This window comes from Oryzias latipes, chromosome 16 (assembly GCF_002234675.1).
Source record: "Oryzias latipes chromosome 16, ASM223467v1".
Taxonomy (NCBI): Eukaryota; Metazoa; Chordata; class Actinopteri; order Beloniformes; family Adrianichthyidae; genus Oryzias; species Oryzias latipes.
The window spans coordinates 4,382,809-4,401,706 of NC_019874.2; the positions used below are offsets into that span (position 1 = coordinate 4,382,809).

The 18,898-nt window shown below is 39.5% G+C and overlaps 1 protein-coding gene across 1 annotated transcript in view; it reads right to left on the reverse strand.

Annotated features, from left to right (window-relative positions):
* The window catches only part of ube3d (ubiquitin protein ligase E3D), a 32,403-nt gene extending 13,505 nt beyond the window's left edge, over window positions 1-18,898 (reverse strand). Inside the window, exons 1-6 of the mRNA XM_011484858.3 lie at window positions 18,631-18,898; window positions 14,947-15,155; window positions 14,472-14,562; window positions 7,035-7,257; window positions 6,623-6,695; window positions 6,468-6,546 (exon numbers count right to left, since the gene is read on the reverse strand). Of these exons, the coding sequence (XP_011483160.1) occupies window positions 6,468-6,546; window positions 6,623-6,695; window positions 7,035-7,257; window positions 14,472-14,562; window positions 14,947-15,155; window positions 18,631-18,719 (764 nt within the window). The 5' untranslated portion in view covers window positions 18,720-18,898. The remainder of the gene's footprint in view (window positions 1-6,467; window positions 6,547-6,622; window positions 6,696-7,034; window positions 7,258-14,471; window positions 14,563-14,946; window positions 15,156-18,630) is intronic.

The following is an 18,898-nucleotide window of genomic DNA, read 5'->3' on the forward strand; positions in this document are numbered from 1 at the left end:
TCAAACTAGAGTTGGCTTCAGCAGCGTGTCTCCATTTAGCCAAAGAAAACAAACAACATCCAAACTTTTGCAAAGATGGATGTGCATATGATGCATAGAAATGGAAAGAGTTCAGCTGATCATCACTAGCTCTGTTAAGAAAGTGGGTGTGTGTGTTAGCCTGAAGACGGTGCTGGCAGCGCAGACTCTTCCTGGAAGAGGCTGTTCTTACTGGCCTACATCACAAGATTTGGTTGGGAGGGGATGGTACTGAATTTAAGTCCTCCTCTGCATCCCTCACTTCTGGTGTGCCACAAGGCTCAGTTTTGGGACCTTTACTGTTCATTTTATATCTATTGCCTTTGCAGCATATTTTAAGTTATTTTAATGATATCTCTTATCATTTTTATGCTGATGATATTCAGCTTTGTGTTTTTTTAAACCCCAGGATGTTTTTAAAATTTAGATTTTACGCAGGTGTCTGGATTCAGTCAAGAGTTGGATGAATAATACCTTTCTCCAACTAAAATGAAGCTAAAACTGAGGTTCTAGTCTGTGCTCCTGACAGTTGCTTCCCCCAGATAGTCCAGTGGTTTGGTCCACTTGCTTCCTTTATCAACGCCTCTGTCAGGAACCTTGGGGTCACTCTAGACCCGGTTTTATCCCTCGACTCGCATGTCGGGTCACTTGTTCGTTCTTGTTTTTATCATCTTAAAAAAATTGCAAAACTGAGTCCAATTGTGTCACGTTCTGAGTTGGAGATGCCAATCCACGCTTTTATTTCTTCTCATCTTGATTATTGCAGCTCCATCTTCAAATGTTTGAGCAAAAAATATTTAAAACGTGTTTTCACATGTCACCCTGTTATTAATTCAGCTGCACTGGCTCCCCATTCGTTTTCTAGTGCATTTTAAAATCCTGGTTTTAACATACACAGCTCTTAATAACCAAGCACCGGTGTATATAAAAGACCTTGTGCAGCCGTACACTCCCAGCAGGTCCCTGAGGTCATGTGACCAGGGTTTGCTGGTTGTTAAGAGATCCCGGTTAAAGACTAAAGGTGACAGAGCCTTTGCAGCAGTGGCTCCATCCCTCTGGAACTCCCTTCCTCTCAGCCTCAGATTTGCAGACTCAGTGTTTTCTTTTAGAAAGCAACTAAAACCCAATCTTTTTTTAAATATTTCAGAATTCTTTTTTATATTTATTGTTTTACCATATTTTTCTGTGAAGCACTTTGTGATTTTATTCTTGAAAGGTGATAAACAAATAAAGTTTTTTATAATAATGCCTCTGAGCAGAGCAGCCGAACTCGTAGCTTTGGGTTTGCAGGCAGGGGAGGGTGCTTTGTTACGGTTACGGTGTGCGCAACGGTGGAGGCTTTGGACCACAGTATGTCAGGCTGCTGGACTCAGGAGAACCGTGTCTCTTGGGAGATTTGTATCCCCAAGCAGAGGATCAGCTTTGGGACAAGAGGAGGCGGCTTTTGAATAAATAGTTCTGAAAAACCGTGCAAACAAACACATGAATTTGTGTTACCAGTCAGGTCCAGACAAAAATAACAGCTGATGTTATTCCATCTTAAGTTCATCCACAGCTAAATGTTGTTAGCACGTACTAACCTACTGGTAATCCTAACCCTTCTTCCGGGTCCGTTCTGCCAATAATTAAGCACTGGCCAACCAGATTTAAAAAACTATAAGCGAACATGCACTTAATAACAATCATAACAATAATAAAAGCCCATTTAAAAGATCATCTCGTTCTATGTCGGCAGCAGATCAAATAGTGTGATCTGATCAGTAGTCGCAGGTCCCCGAAGACGGTCTGCGACTAATGATGACTTGTAATAATTATCAGATTTTTTTTTTTACCCACTGGCACATGGAGGGCTCCGTAGACTAGTGGTCAGAGCCCAGATTTTTTGAGGAATACTCAGAAATGCGGGAATACCGCTTTGGGGTTTATTTATAGCGAGGAACGGATATTAAACATGAAATGGATATAAACACTTAAAAGCTCAAACAAATTTGATTTTGCATGGTATAGGCCTTTTGGGAATGTTATAGAAATGCCTCATTTAGTTTGACCTTTGGTAGCTTTTCAGGAACGTAACTCTATAAAATGTTTTTCTTTTGGGTCACCCTTAGGTTATGTGTGCAAACACTTTAAAAATCTAATTTCAATGTAATTGATTGGAAATGTCGGGCTTACTTACTGTGTGGATTCAAACTTTTTTTTAAAAACCTTTGGTCTTTCGGTTCATTTTGTCCAAACAGTGGCTGCTGGTGGAGACCTGCTTGCTCAGACATAAAGGTTCAAGGACCACTGGGTATCACTTCTATTGTTGTTCATACTATCATCTAGTTAGTAAGAGGTGATTGCAAAGAAGTCGAGAGGGTGACTTTATATCACAAGCTCAATGTTCCTGAACAGAGTAATATCTATGACAGCCCCCGTAAACTGTGAATAGTGTTTTTTAAAGAGGTCTTCAAAATGCTTGTGACGACTTTATAGGTGGCTGGAAACTCAAAATCTAAAATTAAACATGGCCTAAAAAGTAAAGACGTTTTTTTGTTAAGCAGATTGTTTCTCCGATGTAACAATGCCGCTTTACAATATGGTATATATTGAAAAGCATGTTGTTTCCTATTTTTAATGGTGCTACATTTATAAGAAGTAAATAAAAAAAAAAAAAAAAACAACATCTTCTCTGCAAGGTACCTGCTTGTCAGCACCTGCGGTACCAAAAGCTCAAAACAGAAGCGGCACATAAACCCAAAGGATCAACCCAAGTTTCTGCCAGTTGTAAACCCATTTGTGGTCAAATATACCGGTACTGTATGCCATTAAACTGATGCTTTTTGTTTTTTCCTTGTACAACATATGATACTTCCTTCTGCACCAGTTCTTTCATACTTTTTAACAACTAACCTCAACATTCACTCAATAAGGTGAGGACCAAAACTTATCAATTTTAGATTTATTTATAGAGCCAAATATTACAACACAGGCTTCCACTGACTTCCTTTCGGCAATTGTATAACACCATGAAATCAGTCATAAAATACAACAGGTAATTGCTTAACTATATATTCACATACTAAGCTAAGCCTGCCCTTAGACCCTCCTTCTCGGTAAGGAAAACTCATAAAAAAAGAAGAAAAAAAAGGATTTTGGGGAAAAAAATAAAGAAACCTCATGGATGCCCACATGAAGGATGTACCAAGCAATGAACCAGAACTTTTAGAGAAGAATTATCTTGTCTAACTCTACAACTACATGTTTGAATAGTGTAGCAGATGGGCATCATCCAGATGAAATTGGGGGCACTGCTAGGTGGGGGTGCGATACGGCCAAATAAAAGAACACAGACAATCCAACTGGATTAAAGTCCTGGCCTGTGGAACTGATCTCATCTAGTTATTTATCATAAAAAACTATTTTAATTGAGGTATTTATTTTTATTTATTTACTTTCACTTTTATGTATTTAAATACATTTTATGTATATTTTTTAAACTTTCTTTTATTATGATTGTGTTTGTTGTGGGGATCTTTTATACCAGGGTTTGCCGGTTTGGTCACTGGTTGTTGCCGCGGTGCTCACCCTTGCTGGGGCAAATAGGGTCCAGCATTGCAGTCTCATGGCTGTGAAGTGGACTCTGTTGCTGTCTGGTGTGGGTGGACGCCGGAGTTTTCTGTGGCTGAACTGGCTCCTGGTATAAGAGATTCCTGATGGATTGTTTCCTCACAGCAGACCCAAGCCATACTACGTCTATTTCACACTTACAGTTTTGTGTGTCGGTGTGTGTGTGCAACAGTATGCTTTGAGTGTGTGGTAAGGGGATGTATGTGTAAATGGAAGGAAAGGACGCAAATAGGTGAGCTAGTTTTATTTTTTGTATTTTGTTGTTGGTTTTTAAATGTTAAGTACTTTGAACTGCAACTCATAAAAAGCACTTTTTTTTTAATAAATAAAGCTTGAATTAAATTGAAAGGTTTCTCTTTATTTTTATGATAAATTCCAAAGTCGCACTGTGTTTGATGACAGCTGCTTTAAATACCCACTCTGATCATGTTTTGATCAATTTTCAAAGTGTTCCCAGTGGTCTTTTAATTGGTTTTCCTGTTTCTCTTTCTGTCTTTTGTTATTTCTATGGCGTTCAACCAAATTTTTTTTGCGCTGGACTTCTACAATTTTTCAGCTATTTTAACCATTCGACAATTAAAATATTCAGCTCTTTCAGCTTTTTCCAGTTATGACTTTTGGTCTAACAAATTTTTGAACTTTTCAAAATATTCCTGGCTTTCCAGTTTTTTTTTGCCTCCGTTAAAATAAATGGGGAAACTTTGAAAACCTTTGCTTCTTTTAACCATTATAACTTCAACTTACTTTTAGCTAGAGACACCACTCAGACTACAAATTATTCACAAGACTTTAAACTAATTCCAATTCTTTCAGAGTTTGACAATATGTTTTAGTTTTTGAAATATAAACCTTTAAACATTGAAGTAATTTCAGCTTTATAATGGGTTTCAATGGGAGAGGCTTCCGACATTTTCACCAAAGTTCACCCAGAGCTTCTTATTTTGGCATTCTCTCAGCTACAGACACCGTTAAAATGTTAAAACGCTCACAGGGCTTTGGACAACAACACATTTTAGTCTTGTGATTATGCATTTTTTTCACAAATTGTCTTCAAGCTTTGATTACTTTTCAACAATCTCCCCCGCTGGGGCGTGACGTCATATGCCGTCCTGGTCGACGGAGGAAAAAAGTCTTCAGCTTTTATAAACATAGCTCCCTCACGTCTAGAAGGTCAAATCAATCCCAGTGAAAATATATAAAAACGGAGGAATTTTGTTGGCTTTTCACTTTTCTTTTAAATCAGCCTGGATGCCAGAGAGTCGCTGCAACACTAAACGATCCAAAACAGCTGTTGTACGTCCAATCCACTGTACCTGCTTGGTGGCGTCATGGCATGACACGTGAGCTGTGGTGCACAATTCTGCTGGTTTGATTCCTCGCATTTTTAACAAACATATCTTTTATGATATTGTACTGTTTCCACTTTATTTATGGTCAACTTTGATAATTTCTTTCTTCTTATTTTGCCAATTATTACCTTTTAAGTTTCATTTTCACTCAGCATTATAGCATTCAACCCTGCTTTTTCTTCTGGAAATGCAGCCGCTTCTAGTTTTGATTATGCCGTTTTGAGCCAAAAGAAAAAAATCTGTGTTGTTTTCTAAGACATAGTCTCTGCAGAGCGGCAGGTTCATTAGAAGTTCACCTGAGTTGTGGGCAGGACTGTTTTCCCCCTTTCCCCTGCCAGTTGTTGGGAGCTTTCTGTGTACATGCTCTCTGGCTAGCTTACAGCCCCTCACACCCTCAACCTAACAATACCAGTGCAACATAAATGGTGAGCAATATTTGAGCTTTCCAGACGTATAGTTAGATCCAGATTCCAGCTCAGACGAGGAAGAAGTACATTGATCTATTTGTCTACAAGTGGATGCCTCAGAATGGAGCAGAGGAGAAGATCATTGTCCACTCAGCAATTTTCATTTGAGTTGGTCATTTCAGAGAAAACAAAGTGTTCAAAAATGTTCCCTTGTTTAACTGGAGCCACTATATCAAGGCTAAATGAAGAGCACAAGTACTCTGCAGATGAAGACAGAAATATGAGCCATTTGGTAAAATATTTAGCAAATAAAGTGCATGTCTCCTTCCTCCTTTAAAATGTGTCTGTAGTATGTGGGCTCTAAGCGGTCTCCATGACCTCATCTAGAGAGGCCACAAATGGTGGATAATATGTTTACAGTGGACTTCCTGTCACCCCACTGCTAACGCTTGTCCCAAGTCTGTCATCAATGGTACTTTGCTGGTGGTACAATCTAGCATGGAAGCTTGCCAATCAAAATCCTTTGTCTAATGAAGTGATTTTTATTCATTTCATTAACACATAGCAATGACTAACCAACTTTCTTTAGTTGCAAAAATCCACGTAAATACATTAAAAAGAAAAACAACAATCTTTTGAATGAAGTTTGATGTAGAAAAAGTACTAAAACTATTTTGAATCATGTTGTTGTCTTGTTATTGTAAACGGCCCTGGTGCTTTTCGTTTCAGTCATGTTTTCTTATATTTTTAGTTGCCCCTGAAGCAACTCCAGCCTCAGTGTCTTGGACACTTCTACATGGGACTTGGGTAGCTGGGAGACAAATCACCAAGAGGACAGCGACCGTTGTACCTCTGACCTCCCACCACCTCATATTGGTGAAAAGGTTCTGCCACGCTGCAGCTGATGTACTTTATTCCTCTGAACCTTAGCCAACTGTTGGTCTGTTCGACAAACCATAGAAATGAACAAAAACTTTATGGTTTTTGCTCCAATCTTAATGAGGAACTAACCTGTCCAGCGAATAACCTGAAAAGACTTGATGAATTTGAGTTTATTTGATGTCAAAAGCCAATAAAAACCTGCCTGCTTTGTGCAGCTTCTGGTTTTGGGTCCCCCACAGCGGGCTCCACAACCACTTGTGTAATGTAGAGCTTCAGCGCTTCTGTAAGACACAATGGAGAAGTGCTCTAAGGTCCTGCTGAACAGCATAAGTGAAATGAGCTGGAATGGGGGTGTACCTGGTGACACGGCCTCTCCCAGGACTGATGAGCAGCTCGCGCAGGAGATAAATGTCACACGGCGACAAGCTTTCTGTGCAAAAAGCAACAACAAGCATCAATACACAATCTTCTTCAAATGAAAAATACAGATCAGCAGTAGCTGCAACACAAATGTGAGACAGAAAATGGAATGCAGATGGTTTTTCTGCTCCTTGTGGGGTTTTTTCAGTGCCGTTCGTGTGTAGAATGATTAATGAAAGAGTGGAGGGATCAATCCTCATCAATTGCTGGTGATGGACTTCAATGGAGCCGCTGTCTGAGGCTGAAACGAAGTCTGTGTGGGTGACTATACTACACAACACAACGAGGACTCCAGTGTAGCACTTTGGGAAAAATCCCAAATTAAAATGGACATGCGCAGCCCTCTCACCTTTTGATCCTGTGTGTGTTCTGTTCCAACAGGACTCACTTCTTCAGTCAGAGTCTGAGTACAGCTGCTATCTCGGGCTAAAAGGACGAAGGTGTCACCCAATAAACAATCTTCAGCTCGAGGCAATAACTTCTTGTTGGCAAATGGATCCGGGTGGCAACACCAGTCGTCCACAATGGCGTTCCAGCTGCCGTTAGGGAGAGGAAGAACCCGCTTGAACACTCTAAAGGAGCAGGGGAGGAAGAAAAACACAATAACAGGCCTTCACTCTGTTACTGTCCAGGGATAGCCACTCAATAAATTAATTGGTGCTTGCAGCACAGAGCTGTCTGAGGCCCAGAAAAACACAACAAAACTGGAAAAAAAAAACAAAAAAAAACTATTACATAAAAAACTACAGGTGTAAAGGTCGTTCTTGGAAGAAAATACACATAATGTTCTAAAATACTGTTTTTACATTCAATATTTAAAAAGAATTGAATTTTCTTTTCAACTCCAAAAAAGTTTTTTAATATGATCATCTAGAGACAGTACAGAAGTGTTAGAAGCAAATTATTGAGTTTACTATGGAAGCATAAGTCAATACCAGAAATGCTTACTCTGTTTCAAAATGAAGCTGCGTTTGTTGACTCAAGAATAAAATAAAAAATTCAATCAGCCAAATGTTTTTTTCAGTTTCTTCTTCAACATCACTTATTCTGTCACTTAATTAAAATGATAATGAAAATGGTGTTTTACATTTCATTTTCAAAAAGTTCTCTAGTAAATGTGTAGCAATATTCATATAGAAATGTCTAATTTGACAATTAAATTGGATCAACAGAAATGATTTTTCATTTTCACAATGTAACTGCATCAAATGACTCAAAAATAAAATAAAATATCAATCCTCCAAAATGCTTATTCAATTTTTCCTTAAACACTGCTCATACTGTGTCATAATTAAAGCGAAAATGCAAAGAGGGGATTGCATTTACATTTTTACATCCACCTTGCAAAAAGTGTCACATACTGTAATTCATTTCCGGTCAGCAGTTCCAGTCAACAAACGCAGCTTCATTTTGAAAATGAAAAAGCATTTCTGGTATTGACTTTTATTGAATTATGAGACAGAAATGCTTCAATAGTTTCCGAGAACCAAACACATTAAAACCTGTAGTAAAATAATAGTCCATATATTTTTCTTTTAATCTGAATGAAAAAAAAAAGTGTTTCAAATGATTAATATTGAAAGAGATCGTCATTAACTAAATAAGTAAATCTCATTGAGATGTTGACTAAAGCAAAATAAAACCCTTTTTACAAAGTGTGGGACAATCACTCAAGCTTTTTCCCCCAGCAGAGTTATACATAGAAGAAAACATCTGATCAGGTTTTTCAGAACAGCAATGGTTTCGTTTCCTGTAGATCAGGGGTGTCCAGACTTTTTGCAAAGATTTGGTTAGGTAAAAATGTTTGAGGGCCAAACATTTTAGCCTAATTATTTTAAGAATATTAAATGCTGATGAACTGTTCAATGAACATTTTATTGCAATGGCATACTTTACATGTCCTCACACAGAAAGCAAATACATCTAAACAAGTTTTTACCAAAATTACAGTCCGTATATCCATTTCTTACATCATTCATTAGCAGTTATTTTGTTGTAGATAGCATGTCTCGTCTGTAAGTCGTAATTTAGCCCACCCCGATTAAGAAATCCAACAGATAGGTTTTAGAAAAATGCTGGGGGGAGCATGTTATTGATTTTTATGAAAGGAGCCTGTAGGAAATTTGAACGCAGGCTGCATTTTGCCCCCAAGGGCCGGACTTTGGACAAGCCTGCTGAAGATGTTAGAACCTAGACTGTCTGCACATTGACAGGAGCATTCAAGTTAAAGACCCACTCCAGTCATCTTTTGATCTGGTGTAAAAGCGTTCCCAGTGGTCTTTTCATTGTCATTATCTCAGAAATGCAATTTTCTTTTTATGTCCTCCATCATGAGAGAACATGCTGTTAAAAAATCTCACCGTTTTCATCAGAGTGGGTTTTAAACAATCAGTGGCTGCAGTGATTTGAGACACACCTGCAGTGTTAGTATTATGATGTGGGCTGCTAAAGTTAGTTGCCAAAAGTTAAGGTTTATCTGGCTCAAACTGAGCAGTAATTTAGGAAAAAATCTGATTTTTTTTTTAAATTGACCACACAAAAATACCAATTAAAATTATTAAATGTACAACAAAAGGACTTAAAAGAAGGTCTAATACTTCATCACCAATACAATAACCAGGGAGGTATTCCAGAAAGCAGGATTAAACTACCCTGACTTTAACCCTGAACTTTGGCTGAACTTGCTTACTCTGGGTATGTCGGTTCCAAAAGACTGGATATGAGTTGGCGTAATTACGCTCAACTTGGTAACCCTGGGTTAATACAGGTGCTAGGCATGTGCATAAAGATATTCTCAATGGATCGCTGATATCCCGAGAGAGCGCTATCCTCCAGTGAGACGGAGTCTGAGATTTAAATGACGGCGTATAAAGATTATACGTCCATCAAAAAAGTAATACGGCTGCATCATCAGCAAAAGAAAGTTTCTGCTCGGAGAAAAAGAACGGACAAAGTAAACGCACGAGTTTCTGATCTTATTTCCAATAACATTGTGATGTATATATATTATACAACTTATAAAACTTAAATGAATTGATTCAATTGGTAACAAGTAATTGAGTCAAATTTATTCAACCTAATTTCTTACGTCCATCTAACTCAATAATTGTTTATACAACTCAAATGTATATATTTATTAAACTAAATGTATTATTACTCCAATTCAATAAAATGTTTTTCCATCTTAATTTATTGTACTTCTTGAACTCTCATATGTCTAAGTTTGAGGCTGCAGATATTCTGATTTTTATAAAATTAAAATAAATGATGTAGTGATGATTTATAATGTATCCCATGCATTTAATTATCATGACTCTGACTATAACTTCAGTTCTTAAACTATATTATTATACTAGTAGTGCTAAATCATCTCATCCTTCTCTTCCTCCCTCTCACTCATGGTGCAGAAAGAATTAAACATAACAGGGTAAGATAACTCGGCAAAACACAGTAAAACAGCTAAACAACTAAACATATTTAGACAAAAACCTACACCTGTACACAAATCCTTCCAGAGAAAAAACTTGTGTAAATTCACGAGTTTTTTCTCAAAGGCAAAGGGAATGGTATCCCACAATTCCTTGCGGTGCCGATCTAACAGCAGCACCAAGGTTACACCTACTAATGGAATTAATTTGAATGAAAGTAAAATAAATGTCTGTTGACTACGTGTTATTTTATACGACGGAGTTTTAGGGCCACCCAAAAGAAGAAAAAAAAAGTACAATTACGACATTTTATCTCGTAAATTTACGAGAAAAAAGTCATAGATTAACAAGGAGAAAACACCGAAGTTGTCCGTTTATCGGAGCATCGCTTGAAGATGAAAGATGTGGAGCCTTTTGTGAAGCTTAGTTTTCGGATTATTATAGGTTTAAAACAAAGAGATTCTGAACCTTTGGCGACTCAAATCAGATTATTGTCAGTAGAGCCGTCTTACCGAGGTTCAGTGTCAGTAAAGCAGAGTTTCATATGTACAATAAGGAGCTCAGAGACATGTTTTGGTGCAGAGTATCGTTCCAGCTTTTATTCTCCTTTTCATTCACAAACCCTGAAGTTCATCTGTCACCTTACGTCATGAACCTGTCAACGTCCCGTTATATCATTAAACAACAAAGATGAATGAAAATAGTCTGTTGTATTAGCATTAGAACGTTGAAAATGCCAAAAAAGTGATCCTCCTCCTCAGACACACAAACGTCACACAAACGTAGAGATCTCGTCTTTGGTGGAGGAAGAAAGGATTCAAGCAAACAGCTGCAGGGACACCGATGGCTTCATCGGGCTGCAGGGATCCTGCAAACCAACCATCAATAAATAAAACTTAAAATAAATTTGTAAATCAAACAAATGAGCTTCCAGATATTTGGAACGTTCAAGCTCATTCAGCTCACCTGTTCAACTGAGTTTAGTCGGTCTGCTCTGCTGCTGTGCGGCGTTCACCTGCTGCTCTGCATGCTCACTTCCACTTAAAATCTTAAATTTACAAGTTTTTTCTCATAAATTTACGTCTTAAAATCTTGTAAATTCACGAGTTTTTTCTCATAAATTTTCGAGTTTTTACCTCTTAAATTTACGAGATAAAAACTCGTAATTTTACTTTATTTTTTTTAATTTTTTTTGGTGGCCCTAATACTGCGTCGTAATTTTAAGATGACTGAACGCAAAAAAAGATTTATCTTGACTGAAGCCAATACTTAAGTTAGATTAATGTAAAAAAGTTTATCTTTCCAGCATCAGTCTTTAACCAGTTTTTAAACAGGTCCGATACCAGCTCCCCCTCCCCCAGCAGTCCACCCACTTCTCCTCTGAACGACCACTGGACTCCTTCCACTCACCTTCCAATGAGTGAATGAATGAATGGACTGTTCATCACACCCACTCAGGTGAGGAGAGAGCTGGAGAGGCTCAACCAGCGAAAGGCTGCTGGACCTGATGGCATCAGTCCCCGGGTACTCAAGAACTGCTCCAGCCAGCTATGTGGTGTACTTCAGCACCTGTACAACCTTAGCCTTAACCTTCAGAGCTTCCCAGTGCTGTGGAAGACTTCCTGCCTCGTCCCGGTGCCAAAGAAAAACCATCCTGAGGCCCCCAGTGACTACAGGCCTATAGCACTGACCTCCCATGTTATGAAGGTCATGGAGCGGCTGGTGCTGTCACACCTCAGACCCCTGGTGAGCCCCTTCCAAGACACTTTGCAGTTTGCATACCAACCCAAGGCTGGAGTGGAGGATGCACTGATATACCTGCTGCAGAGGGCATAGTCCTCCCTGGAAAAGCCGAACACCACAGTGAGGATCATGTTCTTTGACTTGTCTTCAGCCTTCAACACCATCCAGCCGAGACTGATGAGGGAGAAGTTAGGGAAGATGCAGGTGGATGCCCCCCTGGCCTCGTGGATTGAGGACTACCTGACAGGTCGACCACAGTTTGTGAGACTGCAGAGCTGTGTGTCTGACACCCTGATAAGCAACACAGGAGCCCCTCAGGGAACCGTGCTGTCCCCCTTCCTATTCACCACCTACACAGCTGACTTCCAGTACCACTCTGAGCTCTGTCACCTCCAGAAGTAGTCTGATGACACAGCTGTGGTCGGGTGTGTGAAAGATGGACAGGAAGAGGACTACAGGAGCCTCGTGGAGCGTTTCGTCAGGTGATCTGGGGAAAATTACCTGCAGCTGAACGTGGCAAGACAAAAGAGATGGCGATTGACTTTAGCAGGAGAAAGTCTTTCCCAGTCTGTATCGGTGGGACGGATGTGGAAATTGTCTCGTCCTACAAGTTCCTGGGTGTACATCTAGACGATAAACTGGACTGGTCCACTAACACTGAGGCCGTCTACAAGAAGGGCACGAGCAGACTTTACTTCCTGAGGAGACTCAGGTCCTTCAATGTGTGCAGTAGGATGCTCCACATGTTCTACCAGTCTGTCATGGCGAGCACCATCTTCTTTGCTGCAGTGTGCTGGGGTGCTGGCATCAAAGGACTCCAACAGACTGAACAAACTCATTAGAAAAGCAGGGTCTGTTATTGGCTTCAAGCCTGCCAATCTGGAGGAGGTAGTGGGGGACAGACTACTGGCTAAACTGGGGACCATCATGGACAATCACTCCCACCCCCTCTTCAGGGAGGTGGACAACCTGAGAAGCAGTTTCAGCGGCAGACTTATACACCCCCGCTGTGCCAGAGAACGATACAGGAAGTCATTGCTGCCATCAGACTTCCCAATTCACCTGGCAGACTTGGATGTACATAAGATTTTTTGAGAGTTCTAGAGTTTTTCAACTGTATAGTTATTTTATTATTATTTTATTCAATTTTTCCTCTTTTCTTCCCTGTATATTTTGTGTCTGTGTTTGTCTTTATTCCCCTATTTCCGTAGTGCTGCTACTACAACTAAATTTCCCTTCGGGGATTAAAAAAGTTGATCTTGAATCTTGAATCCATCCGTGGTCTTATCGCCCTCTCATGGTGGAAAAAGTAATATCTGAGCTTCTTCATCCACTAAATTATCTTCAAATGGACACGTCATGCTGCTTCACCTCTCTGAAAACAAACTAACCTTCAACTTATCCTGCTCCAGACCAGGTTATGTTCAGAGCATGAGTTGCCATAGCAACTTGACATACCCTGAAACATACCTCCATTTCTGGAACCGAAAACTGAGGTTATCAACTTCCTTAGCCTCAAACTTACCGTGGGAGCTAGCATAACCTGCTTTCTGGAATAGCCCCCCTGGAGAAGAATGCGATTCTTTGCAACTCACAAATGTGCTCTGTGACAAAAACTGAAAACTGATAAGATTTACAAAACCTTAAAAAAAAGATTAGAAAGACAAGACTCGTTTACATGATCCCTAAGTGTTGATAAAATTAGATTTGTAGTTATAAAGATATATAAAGATTTAAATAAAACTAGTTCTATTCTAGTTCCATCCATTCAACAGCAGCACCACGACAAACTACCAATACGTTTGATGCAATGCAGTTATTGGCTGGATTGAACGTTGGAGATAGAAGATGAGAGCCACAAAGTGCTGCTCACCAAACACAACAATAAATAAACAATCCGCAGAACTATGATTTCATTTCCATCTAACAGTTTTGAAAATGAAAATTGGATTTGTGTCAAATTAGCATCATATATTCCCCCATAGAGACTTAAGATCAACCTTTTGAAGTCCATAAACAATGAGGGGCTTCAGACGTCTTCTTTTGTTCAATTCAAGCACTTTGATCGTTTTTCTTTCCACAAAGATAGTTTTTCTTTGCTAAAAGAACAGCTGTACGTATTTTTGATCCTTTCATTTGTAGTGCCCCCCCCCATATACATTGTTTGAGCTCCACTGCTCAGAATGCTGTTGGTGTGTCTTTTCATGCCTAAAAAACTAATAATTCTTGTTGTGGGACTGCCTAAGCTAAAGTTTTGAACTATTTGGTTCAAAGGAGAAAAAAAGTCTGTTCATTGGGTGACAGTGGGTAGCTGCTGACAAGCACAGCCTGAGGGCCAGGGTCCCCAATATGCAGCCAGTGCAATTTCCTGCAAATCACATTGCAGTGCAGACAAAGCTGCAGGGCAAAGAGAACAACACCAAAGACCAATTCAGGCACCTATAGGTAAAAACAAAAACCCCATTTCTTTTAATGGTCAGTGCAGACCTTATTGTTCCACAGCCTCTATAACTCCAACCTGTCAGGCATAGAACAGCAGACTGCTCTGAGGACAAGTCCGTCCCTTTTTGGATAAACACAAAGAAGTGTGTAACCAAACCCCGTCTGCACCTTACCTGTCCTCCAGCAGCCGGGTCATGCAGCCCTGGCAGTAGAAGCAATACGTCTCTTTTGCTCGGAGACTCTCCGTCACACAGTCAGACGCCTCTGTGAAGGGCCAAAGCCAAGCAAAACAAATGAGCCAGGTGTGCTGAGAGGGAGCTCACCTTCAAGTACGGAGCAGGAGAATCAATAAAACCGGGAGTGGCCGGGGTGACCTGTATGTGCAGCGGATGATCAATCTAAATCTGATGGGACTGTCACGCCGTCCTTAGCCATAACTTTCTGTTTCGATGGCAGTGACAACCATTTCAGGTGAAGCCAAAAGATGAGCGTTTACAAGACGCTGCTCAAAAACTTCAGACCAATTAAAGGGAGTTCTGGCATGGCAGATAAAGAGGCTGCTTATTGGTTTTTAATGATGCTCAGTGCAAAATAGGATACCTTCAAGTACTTTGATGAGTGGCTCCAATTAAATGTGAGGACTTCTACCTTTATGAGAGCTCTGCTCAACAGTGATGCGGAGCCTGAAGTGCAGCTCCTCTGCACTGGATTCTCCAGGTGTTGGGATGCAGGACCCCTCCGTGAAGCTGACTCCAGCGGGCAATGCCAGCTCCAGCTGCCCTCTGGGAGTCCTGACCACAAGAGAGGACCCTCCTCCGGTTACAAGCACATCATCAGCAGCTCCGGCCACCTCCTTCCTGCAGGAGACGGAGGCAGAGACGCAGACTGGCCATCAGATTTAAGTCAGACAGGATTAGAGCAGCCGATAAGAGAAGACTCAACACATACCAAATGCAAAACATGAAAAATAGTGGAAAAAATAAACCGTTGTTTCATTGAAGGAAAGTAAAAAGTTACAAGCAGCTCTAAAAAAAAAAAGCCTTTTTAAAAAATTAAATCAAAAATTGACATGCAAGAGTCTGAGATCGTAATGTCAGACTAAAAGTGAAAATACATACATAAAAACTAAATTCATTTCATTCAAATGCATTCATTTCAACAATTAATTAATAAATCACCCCCCTCCCCCTAAAAAATGTTTCCAGACTCCAGGGAAACAGAGCAGCGACTTGAGAAATGAATGAAATGATTTATTGATTTCTCCAGCTCTCATTACACTGTCTGGCACTGCCTGAAACCCCCCAAGAATCTGTCAAATCTAAAGTTCTCCGCTTGAACGTCTTTCTCCTGAACCTCAGGAAAAAGCTACAAAACACGACAAGCAAACATTTAAGGGCTTTTGGCTCGTAAAAGAGCAGCTTTCCTCTCCTCTAACTTTGTTTTAAACTATGACAGTTGCAGTTTCTTTTGGGATAATGTGACGTACATCTGCTGCATCAGGTTGTAATAGTTTAATACTTTGCCATAGAACTCCTATAAAGATATTAATCCCTAATCATAATAATAATAATAATGATAATAATAATAATTATTATTATTATTATAATCAGAAAATTCTATTTTCTCTTTTTTTTTGCGCTTTTACAAAAAAGACAGTTTAGCAATTATTGCTGTTATGTAAAATACAAAAGGCAGCATTTGTCTCCTGCCAAATGAAAATGGACTATTGTAACGGATTTGTAATTAGTCTCGCCCGCGGTGATTAATAAGACAGCCACATCCAAACCCTATTGTTAAAATGTCATGTCCTAATCTATGAATTTCAGAAAATGTGGGACAAAACATTGTCACAAAAGAACAATGCATTCAAACAAGTATTCCTATTTATTCATTTGTTTGTTTGCAAAGGTGGACAGACTCCTACTATGACTGAAGATGAACTAGGGTGGACTTTTATGTGGTTTCATGTACAGTGGATGGTTTCCCAGGAGACCACAGGACTTCTCAGCTGTTGGGAAAACAAATGAAGTACATGTGGTAGCAGAGTGCTGAGCTCTGTGAAGGTCAATGCTTTTGGAAAGTCCTCTAGGAACTGAAGATTTTTTTTATATCTTTAGATCTACTCCATCTAGAGGCACAACAGGTGTACTGCACCCACCGCTTTGACTAGTAAATTTAATTTGATCATTTTAACATTATTCCCATTATTATTATTATTATTATTTCAATATTCTAGATGTAATCCATATCATGCCAGGGGTATGTTTTTATTTCTACCAGAAAAAATAAAGACATTTTATAGCATTTTTCTCTATGTTACAGCAGATGCTGGGTTTTTAAAGAATTGGTTCTTCAATATCACTGATCGTATCCTAGAAATTAAAGTCAGTTTTGTCATTTTTATCCTACTTAGGCAAAAACTGCCCTTAGTTACTTTTTAGATGTAATTATAATTTCTTTACCAAAGGTTGCTCCTTTCTTTAGTATAAAACAATAATTGTTGAATGCTATAAAGCATTCAACCCATTGTTTTCCTGTTTCTCCTTCTTTCTTTCTTTATTATGGTATCTTCTGCCATTTTTGGACGCTCAACTTCTACAGTTTTTATGCTATTTTGAACTTTCGTCTATTAAAATGTTCAGCTCGTTCCAGTTGTGACTTTTGGTCCTTCAAATCCTTGAACTTTTCAAGATTTCCAGGATTTTTGCCTCCGTTAAAATAAATGGGGAATCCTCAAAAACCTTTTTTTCCTTCTTTCTTCCATTATAACTTCAACATACTTTAAGCTTCAGATTTTCACGTTTTTTTTTTCGTTTTTGAAATATAAGCCTTTAAACTTTGTAGTAATTTCAGCTTTGTAATGGGTTTCAATGGGAGAGGCTTCCGACATTTTCACCAAAGTTCACCCTGTTTCATAGCTCCTTACTTTGGCATTCTTTCAGCTACAGACACCATTACAACGTTAAAACGCTCACAGGACTTTGGACAACAACATAATTTCGTCTTGAGATTATGCAATTGACAGTTTTTTTGAATTACCTTTCAACAATCTCCCCCGCTGTGGCGTGAAGTCATATGGTCGACGGAGGAAAAAAGCCTTCAGCTTCTATAAACAAAGCTCCCTCACGTCTAGAAGGTCAAATTATTACCCTTTAAGTTTAATTTTCAGTCAGCAATATAGCATTCAACCCTGCACTTTTCTGCAGCTCCTTCTAGTTGTATGAAAATGTTCTTTCTAAAATAAAATTAATTTTGGTTGGAAAGTTGTAAAATAGGCAGAAAATTGATTGAAGGGTCTTTGTTGAAAACTACATCTAATAATAATAATAATAATAAGATTACATAACATTACTAATAACAGGACTCTTGCCTCACAGCAAGAAGGCCCCCGGTTCAAGTCCCGGCTGGGGGACCTGAAACAGCCCATCAACGGGGGACCTTTCTGTGTGGAGTTTGCATGTTCTCACCGTGCATGCGTGGGTTTTCTCCGGGGCCTCCGGCTTCCTCCCACTGTCCAAAAACATGCCTCATAGGTTAATTGGTTAATCTAAATTGTCCCTATGTGTGAGTGTGAGACTGAATGGGTGTCTGATTGTGGCCCTGCAACAGACTGGCGAACAGTCCAGGGTGTCCCCTGCCTTCTCCCAAAAGTGACCGGGATAGGCTCCAGCAGCCCTGTGAAGCTAGAAAATGAATGAATGAATGAATGAATGAATGAATGAATGTATGCTGGTGGACCATGCGTATGGAAACATACGTACTGACAACCCATCAGTTCATGCAGACTGAAGAAGACTGACGCTCACGTGCTCTTTGGAGAAGCAGGAAGCCATGTTTTCTCCAAACTGCAAGGTTCTCAAGACTGATCCTTTCATTCAGCAACATCCAGATTCTCATGGCATTGTTCTGTTGATTCAATCTTAAAACTGATTTATTTAGCTATATTTAGTGCAGAGGTCAAATGAAGCTGCCTGCTGTGGACTTCAAACGACATTTTCAGATATTCTGCTTGATTCATTGATCAGGTGAAATTAAATTTATCAATGAATATGCGCATCAATGTTAACTTTTCAAACAAAGTATTAGATGTACATAGATAAAAAAGAAAATGTGATCAAGTCCCCCTGGTCCAGGTTTCCTAACAGCTTTAAGCTGGTTCATTTATAGAAGACTGATGATTTATTCAACAATAACGTGATGATCAGTCTTAATTCTTTACTTTAGCGACTCAACATCGGATTATTTAAGCAGCTAACCTCAGGCTCACAGTCCAGGAGTTCAGAGGTAACTAGATCTATCATAATAGCTAACGTCGGCTTTCGTTGACATTACCTGACAATAAGAAGTCCACTCAGGAGCCGTTTCCTCAGCTCCCAAAAGACTCCAACTCCACGTGTCTTGCATGACGTGAGTTCTGTCATGTTTAGCAGATCCTTGGCTTTGGGATCGACACAAAAAAAACAACCCAAAGATGACCGGATATGTGAGTTATGATGGTAAAGTCCAATCTAAGGAATAGAGGATAGTGATGGGCTAGTAGTAGGAAGAGTCCCGTGTTTGCACCATCTGCACAGAGCTTTGTGTCTTGGTTTTCCTGTAG